General features: G+C 42.4%; 2 protein-coding genes across 4 annotated transcripts in view; both read right to left on the bottom strand.

Annotated features, from left to right (window-relative positions):
• phldb2b (pleckstrin homology-like domain, family B, member 2b) overlaps window positions 1-4059 on the bottom strand; it is a 39906-nt gene extending 35847 nt beyond the window's left edge. For 2 of the 3 annotated variants that reach the window (XM_070985690.1, XM_070985691.1), the window contains exon 1: window positions 3871-4059. In XM_070985690.1, coding sequence (XP_070841791.1) covers window positions 3871-3894 — 24 coding nt within the window. In that variant the 5' untranslated portion in view covers window positions 3895-4059. The remainder of the gene's footprint in view (window positions 1-3870) is intronic. The other variant, XM_070985693.1, reaches the window with a different exon arrangement.
• Window positions 4060-7829: 3770 nt separating this feature from the next.
• plcxd2 (phosphatidylinositol-specific phospholipase C, X domain containing 2) lies at window positions 7830-14859 on the bottom strand. Its single transcript, XM_070986092.1, has 8 exons — window positions 14514-14859; window positions 14147-14283; window positions 13915-14034; window positions 13460-13513; window positions 13178-13333; window positions 11868-11978; window positions 11564-11694; window positions 7830-9760 (listed from the first exon to the last, which is right to left on the bottom strand). The coding sequence occupies exons 1-8, from the start codon at window positions 14614-14616 to the stop codon at window positions 9601-9603; spliced, it is 972 nt and encodes a 323-aa protein (XP_070842193.1). The 5' UTR covers window positions 14617-14859; the 3' UTR covers window positions 7830-9600.
• Between the last annotated feature and the right edge of the window lie 1294 nt (window positions 14860-16153).

Raw genomic sequence — 16153 nt, 5'->3', positions numbered from 1 at the left:
TGAGCATGGTTATTAAGGTAAGTGTGCAGACACCAAGCATGATGTCTAAGCAGAGGGGACAGAAGACTACATTCAACAGACAAAATAATCAGCATTGTGGTACTGCTAATGCTGATATTGAGTGGTCGCCATGTGATTGCTTCATTGAGGCAGCTAACACTGGCCTTAGGGTAAAGGGTGTTTCAAACCATTAAGCTCCACGAGATGATGGCTATGAGCTGGGCGTATACAGTTAACCAACAAATGGAAATGGGAGTGGGAGTGATGGTACGTCTAGCTGCTGCCAAGGTGACTTTTAAGCTGCTTGTAGACTTGCTGCAGGAACAAATGTTTTTCACGCACAACGGATGCTTTCGCAAAGACAGCAGAGCACCACATGAGTGTGCAGATTTGGTGCTTTTGTGCTTGCATGCATGCTTGTTCATGTCAGCTCCTCGATTAATCAGTCATCCCGTTTCCCAGACGGTGAAGACAATGCTCTTCAAAATGTGACTAAATGGAATCACTTGTTCATCACAGGATCTCCTTTCCCTTTCTTTCCTTTCATTTATATGAAGCCAAGATAAGTCTTCTTCTTCCTGCCTGTCCATTTATTTTTGATTAAATTACTTGTATCTTATTTGCTTAAAAACTGCCAACCTGGTTTCTTCTGTCACGTGCTCAATGCCTTTCATTAGCTCTTTAAGTGTTTAATGCTGTGTCTTTGCCTCTTTTTCTGTCTTTATCTCTCTTTCTCCATCCCCCTGTCTCTCACTAACATCCCCTCCCCTTACATTCCTGCATTACCCTCTCCTCCTCCCACCTGACAAAGCCAGCATTGTATCACAGATGCTGTTTAATATGGAGTCCCTCTCTCTCTGTGCCTCTTATAGAGCAACTCATGGGGCTAAATGGGGTTATCTTCCTCCTTTTTCTTCACTACACTCTATGCTTTGTGTGCAGTAATGTCTTCAACAGAAATTTAATTAGAAGATATGTCTTGTGCATGCACATACACTATAGATGTCAACATTCCTACACATCACACACATGCACATACAGGTTATCCCTTTGGACATAAAATGCTGTTCTTCTGACACTGGTCCATAGAAGAAACTCTTCCATTTACTTCATCATGTGTGGGTGCTTGTGTCTTTGAGGGTGTATGTGTGTCCCTGTGCATGTGTGTCTGTTTTGTTGAAATCTCTGCAGGCTGATTAAAGCAGCTCGACCTTGAACCTCTGCAAAAACACAACAAACATCCACCAGCATTGTTCTCGAACTCTAACTCTCTCACAGTCCGATTCCCGTTTTGACCAAAACGCAAGATCCTCACAGGAAAGAAAGTCTATTGTTGTTGCAGCTGACTCAAACCTGGAGGAAATCTATCTTGAATTTCTGTTGAGGGTAGGTGTGTCTTTGGAAAAGCCCAGTACCTTCACTGCCATATGAAGGGGATCAACTGATGTTTGGGTTTCTGAGGGGCCGGATATGATAGAGAGACAGGGAGGGACAGTAAATTGTTAGAGGGACATATTACCCATATTAGCATAGCTCACAGGGTGAACTAAACTGTGACTGCTGGATAGAGAAAAGAAGGGCAAAAAGATGTCCTTTGAGATAACAAGAGAGACTCACTGAGTGTGTGGGGGAGACTGGGAGACAAAGACAAGGCACTGGATTAAAACGCAGACTAAAGAATCCAGAGATGAAGGAAAAGAGATTAATGGTGAATCAAAAAAAAAGTTTCCCCAAGTTGCACCATTGGCCTCCGAACAAAATATGATCCTATACTGCACTGACAATCCAAGTATTTAGCTTATATAAACATTACACGTGTCCAAATGTCTGTGTAGTGCATTTTTAGCTATCTGACTGCAACTGCTGCAGTCCACTCTGGAGAGTCAGACAGACTTCTATGCACTCCAAACATCTTCTTCTTTTACCTGATCTACGTTGTATCTGGATTCTGTGTGTGCACATACAGCCGAAACCCGGGACAAGTCTGACAGCTAGTAACAGTGTTGGTATGTTGAATCCTTGTGACAGAGCAGTTACATCCTCCTGGTTTCCTCATCATGGACAGAGCCAACTTGACAGCTATGATGGTTTTAACATTAGCTTAGCATTCTGCTGGCAGTATTGCTGTAATTAAACCGCATGTGGAGATTTAAACTTGTACCTATTTTGAATTTGTATAAATTCTCTGTGGCAAGGTACTCCTGTAAAGCTATGAAATACACACATTCACTGCGAGCTGGATGAAGTGCTGGAGTTGGACCCACCAAAGACAAATCCACAACGTAACTCAACGTAACTGACAGGACCAACTGCACAACTCCAACTTCACAAGTGTTGAACTGTATATTATTTCCTCACTGGGAAATTAAAGGCAATAAAATGTCAGATCAATTGAAAAACACTGGCCCGTGTCTTAATGCCACACTTCTACACACACTCACATACCACAGACACTCTTATACTACTCCTAATTCTCGTAATTCACTCTTGATTCATAGAGATCTGAGACTTTAAAGAGGTGGGAGGTGGTGAGACTAAAATTTCTGAGGTTTCTTGGTTTCTTAAATTTATAGGTTGAGGCCACATGATTGGCTGCATTAGGTGGAAAGCAACGTGTTGTGCTTTGATGAACTCATACAACAAGTGTAGATTCCTCATCTGAGTCATGGAATAATTTAGGTGCACCAGCTTGTGCCAGACTGATGCACTCATATCACAGATATGTCAAGGCCCACAGATACAGTCCATGTCTGTGAAAATAACACTTCAAGAACACGAAAAAACATTTCTGTCACAGTGCTGCAAAAACATCTGGGTCCTCTTGAGTTATGTAAATTGGAAATTTGTCTCACTTGCCAAAGGATAGCCGTCTTAAATTTCTGGGAAACAAAACCACCTAGCCTGAATATCCTGACCTTGATGACTTCCCTCTGTGGACTCAGAAGTCATAATTTAGATATCAATATTCACAAAGTCCACTTTTCACAAAAAATTAAGAAAACTGAACTGTTTTCAGCCTCGTGACAATGCATTCCCATCTAATCCAGGAAGGGTTTGAAATAGTATGTTTATCCTAAGAAGTAGGAGGATTTCCATAACCCATATAGGAATACTTTAAACAAATGTTCAAATGAAAAATGACCACCTTTGGGGAGACATGGCTGTTGCTGGACAGGAAGAGCATGAAAAATTGTAATCTGAAGTAGCAACTAAAGCTGTAAGACAAATGTAGTGAAGTAAATAGCACAAAATTTCCATCTGAACTGCAGTGGAGAATGAGTAAGTGGTTTCAAATGGAAATACTCAAGTAAAGCAGGCCTACAGCTACCTCAAATTACAATGCTTGAGTAAATGTACTTAGTTACATTCCACCACTGTGTTGGGTTAACGGAATAACTGGTTTTGACTGCTGTACCCATAATGTTTATATGGGTGAGTTGGTAATAGTGTTTGGCTTTGTGGGCAAAGGTATAATAAATAGAATAATACAAGACAATGGAATTTAAAAGTGTATTATATTCCAATATTAGAGTCCAGGTCACCAGCAGTCAAGTGTCTTTGGGTAGACTTCAGCTGAATCACTTAGACTGTATTACGCTTTTATCTCTATAACGGGGGTTTTAATCCGTAGCCCAGAAACAAACAAAACTGTGCCTGTAATTAATTTGCTGACAACAAAAATCTGGAATTAAAGTCGGATGAGATTTAGTTTAACACGACAAAGAACTCCCTGAGCTGCGGATTAAACACCAGTGGCTGTTGAAACACCGTGGGAGACTTTCAATAAACTTCCTAACTGAGAAGCACTCATTTAAACTCACGAAAACATGTGAATTTCGTCAATTTACGCCTTTAAAAAAAAGCCCTTACCAGTATTGAAGCCACTTCTGTCATTGTGCAGAAAAAGACGCAGCAGCGCAGAGATCCACTACTTAGTCGCCTGAACAAAGTCCCGGAAATATTCTGTCACTTCTCCCTCTGTTCAGATTACAGTCTCTTTCTTGACAGCCAGCACATCCCCTGTGCTGCATGCGCAACCTGGGCGTCTGGAAGATACTCTGAATCCGCTGTTGCGTTTACGCACACACGCGCATACACGAACACTCACTCCAAACGTACACAAACTCAACAAGCCGGCGGCCCCAGCCAATGGCGACGTGTGGAAGAATGTGGCAACAGCTGGAAGTGGAGCTGGAGAGGGACGGAGGGGAGGGAGCCTCTCTCTCTCTCTCTCTCTCTCTCTCTCTCTCTCTCCCTCTCTCTCTCTCTCAAAGACACAGAGCATAATGTGCAGGTGTTAACAGACCACCTACACTTGACCTCTTATTCTCACTGGGTCAAAGAAAAAAAGAGAAGGAGAAAGAGAGAAACAAACAAAGAGAAACAGAGGGAGAGCATTCTTTCAGGCCTACTTGGCACCAATGATAAGAAACCTGATAAGAAGCATGTTTAGCTAATGATATTAGAACAGGAATGCAGCCTAGTCTCCCTTCAGAGGACACAATCCCTGATGCTGGAGGTTTTGAATCATTCAGTCTGTGGAGAAAGACCCAGACTGCTGCACAAACAAACTGGCACAACTCATGTCTTGCAGCAGGCGCATGGATTCAGTCATAAAGCTTGGTAAAATAGAAGTATTTACCTTACCTTGTGAGATAAAGAATTACACCCCAGTTTAAAGGATATATATACCATATGTGATAAGCTTATTGCAAACTTGAAATACATAGCCTACCCATACAAGCACAGAAAAGTTTCTGGTTTTATTCTGTCAGAAACAACGCTCATATTGCCCAGGATGGCAAATTCTATTTTCTCCAATCACCATTAAAAACATTCTAAGTCTTGAATAAACATTTATAGTGAATCTGGCTTTTAAATCTATCACTCAAAGCCTTTATATTGCTACTGGAGGAGGTATTTATATATTACATCTCATGGTGCAGGTGCAAGACAGATCTAATTTCCCCAACATTCTTGTGTTTCCACCATGAAAACACATATTGCAGTACTTAATGCAAAAAAAGTGGTGAATCTAATGTCTCCTTAAAAGCCTGGTCTGTCTAATGCTGCACACCGGGAAGTGTCGAAGCAGTGGCAGGCTGCTCTTTGCACAAGTTATGTGCACCATGCGAAAAATCTCAGCTACATGTACAGTCATGCATCAGTCTGAAGACATCATGGAGGCACGAGCAGATGTGAGCAGCTCTGTATCAGAGAGTAATTTTATTTGGCAGCACGTCATGCATTCTCCACAGTTCACAACAGAGGTTACATAAAACAACAGCACACATCAGGCAGAGCCGTAATAAAATCTCCAGTCATGCAGAACTTTGTTTAGACTATGCACACTGACCGCAACTGAAGTGCAATGCATGATGCGTTCTTACGGCTGGAAAATGATAAATGTAGTCTTGAATAATGGTCCTCTGGTTAGGACTGAGGTCAAGGAGGGTTTGTGTATGCACACACGCACACACACATGCACATCCATGGCAGCAGGATTATCTTATCTCTCAGGCACCGCAAGGATCTCCTTGTGGATAAACAGGAAGAGAGCTCGTTCACCCAGCCCTGCTCCTCTTTCTTTACTGCTCCTCAGCTCTCCCTGACACCTGATATGTGTCGCTATCTACTGACCAAGAGCGAGTCAGTGAGGGTTTTTGAATGCACACATTCACAAATGTTGGGTCAGCACATATCCCTCCAAGTGTGAATCTTCAAATTGCATGAAGTTCACAAACCTAACTCTGTTATCATACGGATAAAGATTCAAGCTTGGCAGGAAAAGAAAGATGACATGCACTATGGGCAGATCCAGTGGAATAAACTGAATGAATGCTGTACATTATGAAACATCAGTTTTTGTCATTACTGTCAACCAATGCGACCAACAGGTCCTCATTTAAGGAAACTTGTGGAATTTGCTTCCATATGCCACATGTTGATGGCTTTCAGCGCATTTCAGGTCTCGACTCAACATTTAAACATGCATGTTTGGAGCCAAAAGCCTTTAAAAGGGAACCGCTAAACACTATCAGGATAATGTTCCGTGAAAAGTGTCTTGCAGTTCCTTTAAACTTCCTTTCTTGTCAAGTGTTTCCAGAGGCCATAAAGCCATTATGCCGCCATGGTTTCTTGCTAAGCACGAGAGCTGCTAAGCTTTCCCAGTGACATCATCCTGGAGCCCCTGGGTTAGAGAGGGCCCACCGAATGTTTGACAGCATTCCCGAGTGAATTCCACAACTCCCATGTGATCCTAGGAGGCTGAGCAGGAACTCTGGAGCTGTGTGGAGAGGGATTCCACCTGGTGTTAGGAGACCCTGCTGTGAGCATTCAGACAAGTCCTCTGTATAACTTTTTTTAAATAGGTCTTTAATAGCCACAACTTTTCTTTTGAACTCATTTAATCTTTCCAGTCTTTTGCAGGAAACAGCCAGTGAAACAGCATCTCAACCCCTTAACAGCAACACTCTAAATTGAAACCACTGCAAATGATCCTGACAGCTCTTTTGATCTCGGGGGAATCCCTGGTATCATTATTGATGTAGAGCTTTGAGGATTTTTGTGGGTAAAACTACTCAACCCTCATGCCTTTAATAAGATCTTAATGACAGATAGTTGGATGCCGTTGACGCTGTTTGTAGCTTCAGGTTAAGCAGTGTGTGTTCTCATTTGTTTGCAGTGGTCTGGTGCAGTGCCTCCACAAGTTTGGTCAAGTGTTACTCTTTCTTTACTCACCTCCTGATTCTGTCTCAGGTAGGATAGTCATCAGATACAGTGTCATCTGTTTTTACAGCTGTTTCAGTACCATAGTCATCATGGTCTAAAAGAGAACCCGAACTAATCTGTGCGTAATAGATGTTACTGACCTGGTCGACTGGTCAGACATCACTTAACACCAGGGATATAGCAGTGGTTCAATGAGCTCAAACTTGGTTGACTCAGCAGTGTATTTGCAGAATAGTGATTAACCGCTTTTTTAGCTGACATAAATGGCTTTCCAACAGCTGTACATTTTTATTTAACGAAAAACACATCATGCATCCAAAGCAGTGTGATGTTATTACTGCCAATGAACGGTTCAAAACATGTTTTCTTCTTAAGGAACTGCAGCACAAGTCTGGCTGCGATGAAGCCAAGCGGAGTCTGCCTCTGATTTATGTGGCAAAAAGTCCCAGCTGGACTGTTTTGCTATAACTCATGTTGAATTTGGGGAGAGAGCAATCACATGCGGTGGGGTGTAAAGGTTGGAAAAGTTGTAGTAGTAGTTGCAGATCTGCTTAGACTTAGTTTGTACCACTTTGAGCTCAGAGTGTTGGTAGGGTAACAGGCTCATGGCTGGCAAACACATGCACATGGGCACAAATGCGGTTTTATTACTGAACAGATTTATTTACATCTGGAAGAGCATGCTTGAGTTGTCATCTTCTCCTTTGAAACCTGGGACGCCAACAGGGATACAGAGTAGAGAGAGAGAGAGAGAGAGAGAGATAGGGAGAGAGAGAGGACCAATCCAAACAACACAGGAATGCTCTCCATCAGTCAGGGCTGCTGCTCTCCACTCTCCCACTTGCCTGCCGTGGTATGTGTTCTGTAATTACTGCACAATTAAAGTGCCTGTGCTTGTGACTGTGTGTGTCGGTGTGTGTGTACGTGTGCGCCTTGCGGTGCTCGGTGACCACACTCAACCATGTCAACAATGTGGCCTGGACAGAACGGCCAATTTCACACAAGTGAGCCAGGGAGTGAAGGACAGAGTTGATACGAAACATAAACATTTTTACTTTCTTGTTAGATGATGCCGCAGCAGAAGGGGGAAAAAAAAGAAATCAGCTGTTTAGATAACTCTGCATTCTCCATTTTCTATGATCCCAGCGGGGCTTTCTCTTCCTTTTGTCTCTGCTCTCTAACTGCTCCTCTGCTTTATAAATCACTTCTTCTGCAGTCTCCCTCTCTGTCTCTACTCTGACCACAGGAATGCAGTGTGACTGTCACTGTACTACTGTCTATGTCATGCATAGTAATCACCGGGCCCACAAGGGACACACACACACACACACACACACACGCACACACAGTAACACGCACATATTAAACATTTCAGATGACAATTGCTATTTCTACATGCATTATGGTCTGTTTTATAGAGCCTGGTGCAGACTTTACACATGCTGGACATGGTCATATACTATACTGTGATTACACCTCTAAGTATTTCCCCTGCATACATTTTAACTCATTTCAACATATTTTCCTGCGTTCAACAATGGAAGTGAAAAAAATACTGAGAAAAATACCGTAAACATAAACATTTAAGCTGTGTATATGCATGGGTGCATGTGTTTTACGGGAACTGTGGCACAATTTCCACACATATTTGGCTTTCTCTCTGCAATTCCCCCCTAAAGGTGCCACTGTTAGCATCTGTAGTTAAACTATATAGCCCAGCTATAAGTATCCAGACAGTGTTGACACAGTGGGCTCCTTTTTTACAACATGTGACTTTGCTTAACATAGAAACAAAAATACCTCAGCCTGTACTTCTCCATTATGTGCATTTAATTAATGGAAAAACACAGCACATAGTTAAACACCTGACTTTAGCTCGCTGGCCAAGTGTTTACAATTATTAGTGTGTTTGAAATGCAGTGTAAACAAACCCCACAGCCATCTAAAGCTTTTTCTTTTAAACTTCCCAATTGTCCAACAAAATGCTGGATATATCAGTCTGTAAAGCAAGGATTTGTCTCAGCGGCTTTTCACTCCAAAATCTAATGTGTACACGTGTTCTGAGTCACTTAAATACCTAAACATACAGTATTTCAACAAGCAAAAGGAAAAAAAATGTAATATTTGATCCTCGCTTTCACCATCATTAAAAAAAGTGAGGTGATCACAACATTTGAAAAGACAAAAAGACAACTTTTGTAATATTTGAGGTATTTTTGAACTTTGAAGCTAAATCCCTGAATCTTGTGATCACTGTCCAGATGACAGGTACCTGTCAGTCTGTTTCTGTGCTGCGTTGCCTTATTTCCAGTTTCTCCTCAAAAGGGAATGCAGTAAAGGAATCCAGAAAAGAAGCCAGAGCTGTGGTATGACTGAGCTGGTCGACCTCATGATGGTTAAAAAATGCCTCTGGGCATGCCCTGTGCTCTGTAAGCTGAGCTCCAGCTTCTTTCCCTCTTTTGGACTTTGTGCATGATACTGTGGCTGAGAGAGTCGACTACAACCAAAACTGTGATGTTCAACTTTCCAAAAGTTTGTTGCTGAGTTCCTAAAAGATTTAGAGATTTTATACAATTCAAGCGTCTAGAAGGTATCTGACTCATACTGAATTCCTGTGCATCTTCCTGCTGAAGAGCAAGAAAATAAAACCTTGTCAGCTACAGAAATAGCTATTTGCTAGCTGATGATAAAAAGTCACTGATGTAATGTAATACATTATTATTGAAACTTAAAATTGTTAAAAATTTCCCAGGACTCCAGCATTATGTAAGACCTATTACCCAGCAATGGGGGAGGCATCTGCCATCTGACTTCCAACCTCCACCAAACTCTGGGTCAGCACAGTTTGTCCTGTTATGCAAACATGTGTCATCTCGACTTGTGACCCTGTTCGGACAACAGCAGGTTGTTGAGTTTGATGACAATGTTGGCAAAGTCAGTGAGCTCCACAAAGTCAGAGGTGATGATGTTGACCCCGTCCACCCCCGGCCTCTGAGCCTCAACCCAGGACATGATGGTCGGCAGGTTTCTGGAGCCACAGGAGGAGAAAGTTTAAATCAGAAGTCAAGTTGAACATTCTGTCACTTGGATTTCAGTTGGAACTGCTTCCATGACCTTACAAGCACACTCAAAGCATCTAGAGCCAAATTTCTGTCTCTGTAAGGTTTATAGTTATGGCTATACCGTTGCCAAAATCTAATCAGTTGTTCCTTGGCTGCCTGTCTATCTGTCCACCAAAATCATGAAAAGCTGCTGATGAAGTTTTGAGATGCAGTATCTTGATGAGTTAGAATGTGGACACAGATCTGAAGGGGCAAAAAGTTAAAGCGAGTGATGTTTGTGTCTGTCTGTCAGTGGCAGACTACTTTGCCACTATTGTCTCAAAATTACTGCTTTGCATTCAGGCATTTTCTGTTTTTGGGTCTTGGCATAGACACGCACACACCATGACTCTGTTGCTGTGTCACTTCTAACACCGAAAAACTCTCCACTATGTCTGAGCCGCCAGCAGAACAAAACCAGGAAGTGGGAATGTTTCTCCAGCGCTGATAAACAATCCCATTTCCTCGGAAGTGCAAAGTCAGGCCACCTCCTGTCTCGCCAGAGCGTCCGTTCAGGAGCCTTATACCCCGGCATCAGCGGCTGTTTCTCCCACATGTGAGGGTATGGTGGGTATGTACTCTAAGTCAGGATTTCCTCTGTCATTTCCACTTAAATCTCAGGCTCTGCAAGTTAGATGGCTGCTTAAGTTTGTGCAAATAATTTAGTTCTTGCTTAGGAAGTAAGATCCCTTATCTGATAGATGAAATGTGTTTTCTCTTTGATCCTCTATGGAAAAAGAGGATTAAAAGTAATCCTTAGTGAAATGAACCAGTGAAGAGTCAGAACATTGTAACAGAGAAGGTAGATATAAAGATGCATGCTGGGACAGATTTTTTTTTTTTTTTTTTACTTATTCAAACTGTAATAAGTACACAGCACAAACACGCTCATCCACACTAGTTTTACCACCGTGCCACAATCTAGTAGAGGACAGGGTATATTCAGTTTTTTACACTGTCCTTTTTGTCTGCTTTTAGTTGGGAATGAACCACTCACGCATCAGCCTGATGCGCCACGTTGATCCGATGTCACCCGCATAAACAACAGAATGCCGAGTTATAACCAAACATTCTTGCATATGTATAGGTGCAGGGGGTTATTATGTAGCAGCCTTGTGTCATTTGCTTGTGATTTAATCATTTAATTAAGGTACACACAATGGGCCACCATGCGTAACGGCGCATGCGTTCTGACGTGACACTTCTGAAGTTAGACTTTTTGACATCTGTCCTGCTGCCTTCAGAAGGCTGCAGGGATTTAATGCACTGAGGGAGAAGCATTTCATACAGTGGCAGCTGTGCACAACAGATAAGAATCACTCATATAAATTTATAGCTAAATGTAGACTTTACCTTTTTATTGCAAGCGATTATCCTGGTTAGCATGAATGTTAAAGTGGTTCATTTAAAGTATTATTCTATTATTGCTATGCATTTGAAGATAGGGTCCTAAACTCATTTTCTCCTTTTCATGGGCATGTGCAAAGCCGGCAATCCCCTTTGTTGCAGACTTTTTTTTTTGCGTTTACTGTACTGCCCTCTCCTGGTGAGAGATTAATGTAGGTTCAAAAATGCATGAGCACAAACACGCTTTGGCTGGATTCCTAAACCCATGTGTTTCAAAGCAAATTCTATGGAAACTGGTGTATCAAAACCACCAAAGTCTAATTCATGTATATCCACACATCCACAATGTTATCCATCACAACCTTCTAAAATCAACCACTGACCTTTCCACCAGGTAGTTGCGTAGCCCCCAGACCAGACCCTTGGCCACAGTGTTAACCCTGGGTGTGAGGATGGCCTGAGACACGTGGAAGGAGCCCTGCTTGGCTCTTTGCTTCAGTGTAGTTTCCAGGAACTAGACAGTAGAATGTCCAGTGCAAACAGTTTAAACAGATTCTTTAGCTGCAATCCTCAGCCAAACAGTAAATTGAAGATGTCTGTATTAATTTCCACTGAATAAGACAAAAGAAGTAGGTATGGGGGCTCCATGCTGGTGAGTCGTTATCACAGGGTTTGAATGTTTCTGACCTGAATGAGCTTGTTGGGCTCGGTGGTGTTGGCCCAGGGAGCTGGGATCTTGCTGCCAGGCCACATGGCAGGGATGCCCTGAGCTGATGGATGATGGTAGAACACAATCACCTGAGGAGACAAGAGGATAAAAGAATAGGTGTGTTTAAAAGACTGCACAGGCAAGGCTTACCCTCAAATGACATTAATGTGTTACTTCATGTAATGTGACATGTTTATACATATTTAGCAGGTATAACATCAAACATCAGGTCATGAAAATGCTTTTATTTTGTCTTTTTCTCCTGCATTTACACAACATAGCCCGAACATGGACGCCCAACCTTAACCCCAAACTTACTATATAATTACTCATATCTCAGTGTTTACAGTAATATGTACACACTTTCACAGTATTGTCTTATTAACACAGACTTTTCATCTGGACATTATCTACAATTGATAGAAAATTCATGTGAATCAGGGCTGAACATCCCAGTAAAGTAGGTGTGATAATTTTGTTTAAAATCAGAAAAACACATTTGACTCGCCAGCTCCTGATCACAGCAATTTACCAGTGAACCAGTGAGAGGCTGGTTGTGTTTCAGTGCACTCTGCACTCTGCACTCTCTCTCTCTTGCCCTCCTTCTCCTTTGCCAACTAAGCCAGTCACAGATTAGGGTCATGGGAACAGGAGTTCAACTGATAGTATCTGAACTAGACACAGACATGCACCTACAAACGTGCAGACACAACATTGAGATGCATCTGTATGTGGAGCTTCCCATGTCTATATATGTAAGAATGTGTATTTAAAGGAGGAGGAAAAAGAAAGAATAAAAAAAAGACAGTGTGAGATGAGGAAAAGAAGGAATGATAAGAGATGTAAAAGAAAGGCAGATCTAGAGAGAGGGGAGTTTAGCAAAGAGGCAGAAATGCAGGAAAGCTAAACCCCAAAAAACAACAAAGAGAAATGGAGGGAGAAAGATAAGAAAGGCCAAAAGCTAAACACCATGAAAGAACGAAGGTGGGTTGGAGGGTGGAACAAGCATTAATGGGATGACACCCACAACTAATTCCTGACCAGGACAGTCACAGGCAGCAGGGATTACCTGACCACACGAGTTAAGTGGGCTGTCCAGTAAACACACACCAGCATATTGCCTTTAGTTGTGCATGTACGTGTATATAATATGCACATACGTAGGCGAAAAGCAATAGTGAAGACCTTCAGTTCCTAGATGCAGATAATAATCTTCTATCTCCAATGAAGACTTGAAAAATCAGAGGTAAATGGATGAAAAGATTTTTCAAGTAATGTTGCATCTCACCTGGAATTTCTTGTCCCAGAGGAAGTCCAGAGTGATGGCCTCCACTGCACAGTTGTTACAAAGCCTGCTGCCAAACACTTCCTGGAGCATGTTGAGGAGGTACACGTGATGCTCTGCGTCCATTGCATAGTAGTGGTTGAAGTCTAGAAACACCACCTACACCAATCAAACATCAAATTCAATCAGTGAGTGGGTCAAATCCTTCTATCAGCCTAGAATCATGCTTATGTATAAGTGTTCAAAAAAGAAATAATAAAAAATGCTATTAAGGCAGCTTCTCACCTCTTTCTTGTGTCTGCTTAAGAAGGAGTTAATTTCTAACAAGCCATCTCTCACCTTTGGGGAAGAACACAGTACATTATACAATGTACATGATTGAGCTGTTGTCCCTGCTATCAACCATCCTGTATATGTTTGACTGAGTATTTTACAGCCACAAGTCCATCTCATGGCTCACGACTTGCAGCAAAACACTGGAGACAGGCACATGTCAGAGGAGGGATGTTTACAACTAAACTCACAGCCTTTGATCCCTGTTCAAGGCCAAATCCATCCCACCACAACAACATCAGCTGGAAACTAGAACACAAGACTGGTATATCACTACTGATGGTGTTAGAGAGAAAATAAAGGAGAAAGATCCAAACAAGTTGAAATTTTTGAAGCAACATTTAAATCTAATTTTGATAGTTTTGATAAGCATTTAAATGTCAGCACATATTTCCTCCACTGCTCACCTTGTGGCCAAACAGGCCGTGGATGAAGTAGATCTCATTTCCAGGCTCACCGGGTTTGGAGGACACCCTGAGATCAAAGTAGCGGATTCCTGCATCCAGCTGCTCTTTAAATGTCAGGTTCTAGGAAAGAGACATTATACATTAAAACTGGCTGCAAAATCCAACACACCTGCTGTGCTGTAAAATTCACAGACTTTAAAAATCTGGGTCTGCACTGATCTGAACTCAGCACCTGGGTCATGGACCACTTCACCATGACTTTCTTGGCTAAGACGCTGAACATGGTGGCCAGGTATTTCACGTAGGTCTTCTGATCGGGACCCACGGGAGCGTGCACGTCCACCCAGTAGGTAAAAGAATCATGAGACCCTAGAAGAGAGAAGATTGTTGTTGATTGGGCCAGCAGGAAAAGACAACGGGCGACACAGGTTAAGATGCAGCAGGTGTAAGCAGACAATAGAGGACGGGAGGAAGTGACAAGGTGGTAGGCTATATGTGTTTTCAGCATAGTTAATATCACATTCCCCTCAGATATGTTACGCTCGTGTAAATCCAGGTGTGATGGACAGATGGATCATCTTTACGCACGACAGACTCACCTGGCACGGCGAGGTGTTTGAGGGGCATGGCACTGATCTTGGACGGGAGCGAACCCATCCAGTCGGCATTGGCATTGCCGATCCCGGCAGGTCGGGTCTTCATGTCAGAAACGACCTTTCACCAAGCCCCCTCAGGAAACCGCTCTCCGGTGCAGACGCAGTCCCGGTGACTTCCCGTGCGCTTCCAACAGGTAAAAACTCTCAGAGGTCATCTTGTTGTGTCGCCGTTAATCTACATACACCACCGGTTCAAAACGCCCTCCGACTCGGACCAGATCGAACGTTGAACCGTTTCCTCGGTCGCACTCCGGCAGGTTATTGCATGGCGTCGCGGTGCGCTGTATTCCGGCGAACCGGGCATTCATTGATAGGACCAGCGGGAGACCAACTACTGTGATAATCCTCTTAGCGCAAAATTCCGCTCGTTATCCCCCCCTTCTGCTGCTTCTTGGCTTAACCTGGCTCGTGTGTGTGTGTGTGTGTGTGCGAAGACCCCCCCCCCCCCCCCCCCCCACACACACACACACACACACACGATAAATGTCCACAGAGCATTTATCAGCTCTTTTGAATCAACTTACCTGTGATCGTCCGGGTGATGCAGGTGATGCTTTAGTCTATTCTATTCATTCATTCTTTATCTTACTTTTACTGGGCCCAATTATTACTATAGGCCTACTGAATCATATTAAATAATATTTAAATGGTAAATTCATATTTTAGACATGAACGTGTCTTTACAGGTATTGGTCGATATGAAAAGAAAAACAGTCATATAGCGCCATCTATTGGTGCAACGCTTGAACTGCAGCTGTGTTCACAGAGGTGGTGACACACTTTTTTTTCCGACACACGTCTACCTTAGAAGACATCTCTCAGTTCAACCAGCTCTGTTTGGGGACAAATAATTCAACCTTGGCATTTTGGGTGTGAATCTGGCTACACAGGCTAATAGCATTTGGTTTATTTAAAACAAACAAACAAACAAACAAACAAACAAACAAACAAACAAACAAACAAACAAACATCTAAATGGCTGTGGTTCTCACTTTGTGGAGGGCCTACCTAGAATCATTTTGTCAGTCTATTTGGGTTTGGAACATAACAGAGAAATATTGTGGAAAATGGGCAAAATTACTATCAAGAACATTAATATCCAGCTTCAAATTAATTAAAATTTCAACCTTAAGGGTGAATTGAGGGTGATTTGGGCAGTTTTTGAATTTCCATCATGTGTAATCTTACTTGCCATGAAAGAAAACAAGCCCAACAAATGACATATTTTTGTGGCTTTTGTGGTAACATTTGGATGATTGGGACGGGACAGGACCTTTGGGCGACTAGGATAGCACATCTTGTCTCTGATTTACCTGCTACCGGCTACCTGAATGCATAACTAAATTATTTTCTTTGATATAATTGCCCATGCACATCATTAGGGTATAAATTAAGACTCTATGCCGAAAGTCCAAAATGAATTGAACACATCTAACTGAAGTAGTGGTCCAAAATTCACGGAAACTGTCTCCCCACAAACTGTTTGATGAACACATCATTTGAACACCTAGTAAAATCCGGCTAGTCCATGAACATGTTTTTGGTTGATGCGTGAACATATGAAGATGCTGAGAGACACTAAT

The sequence above is a fragment of the Chaetodon trifascialis genome, chromosome 18, assembly GCF_039877785.1.
Source record: "Chaetodon trifascialis isolate fChaTrf1 chromosome 18, fChaTrf1.hap1, whole genome shotgun sequence".
NCBI classification, from domain to species: Eukaryota; Metazoa; Chordata; class Actinopteri; order Chaetodontiformes; family Chaetodontidae; genus Chaetodon; species Chaetodon trifascialis.
This window is presented reverse-complemented; position numbering and strand designations above follow the sequence as displayed.

Coding starts and splice junctions, on each gene's coding strand:
- plcxd2 (XM_070986092.1), bottom strand. CDS start 14,616: ATGAAGACCCGACCTGCCGGGATCGGCAATGCCAATGCCGACTGGATG. Junction 14,035..14,146: donor TGAAGTGGTCCATGACCCAG/GTGCTGAGTTCA, acceptor TCTCTTTCCTAG/AACCTGACATTTAAAGAGCA. Junction 11,695..11,867: donor AGCCCAACAAGCTCATTCAG/GTCAGAAACATT, acceptor TCTACTGTCTAG/TTCCTGGAAACTACACTGAA.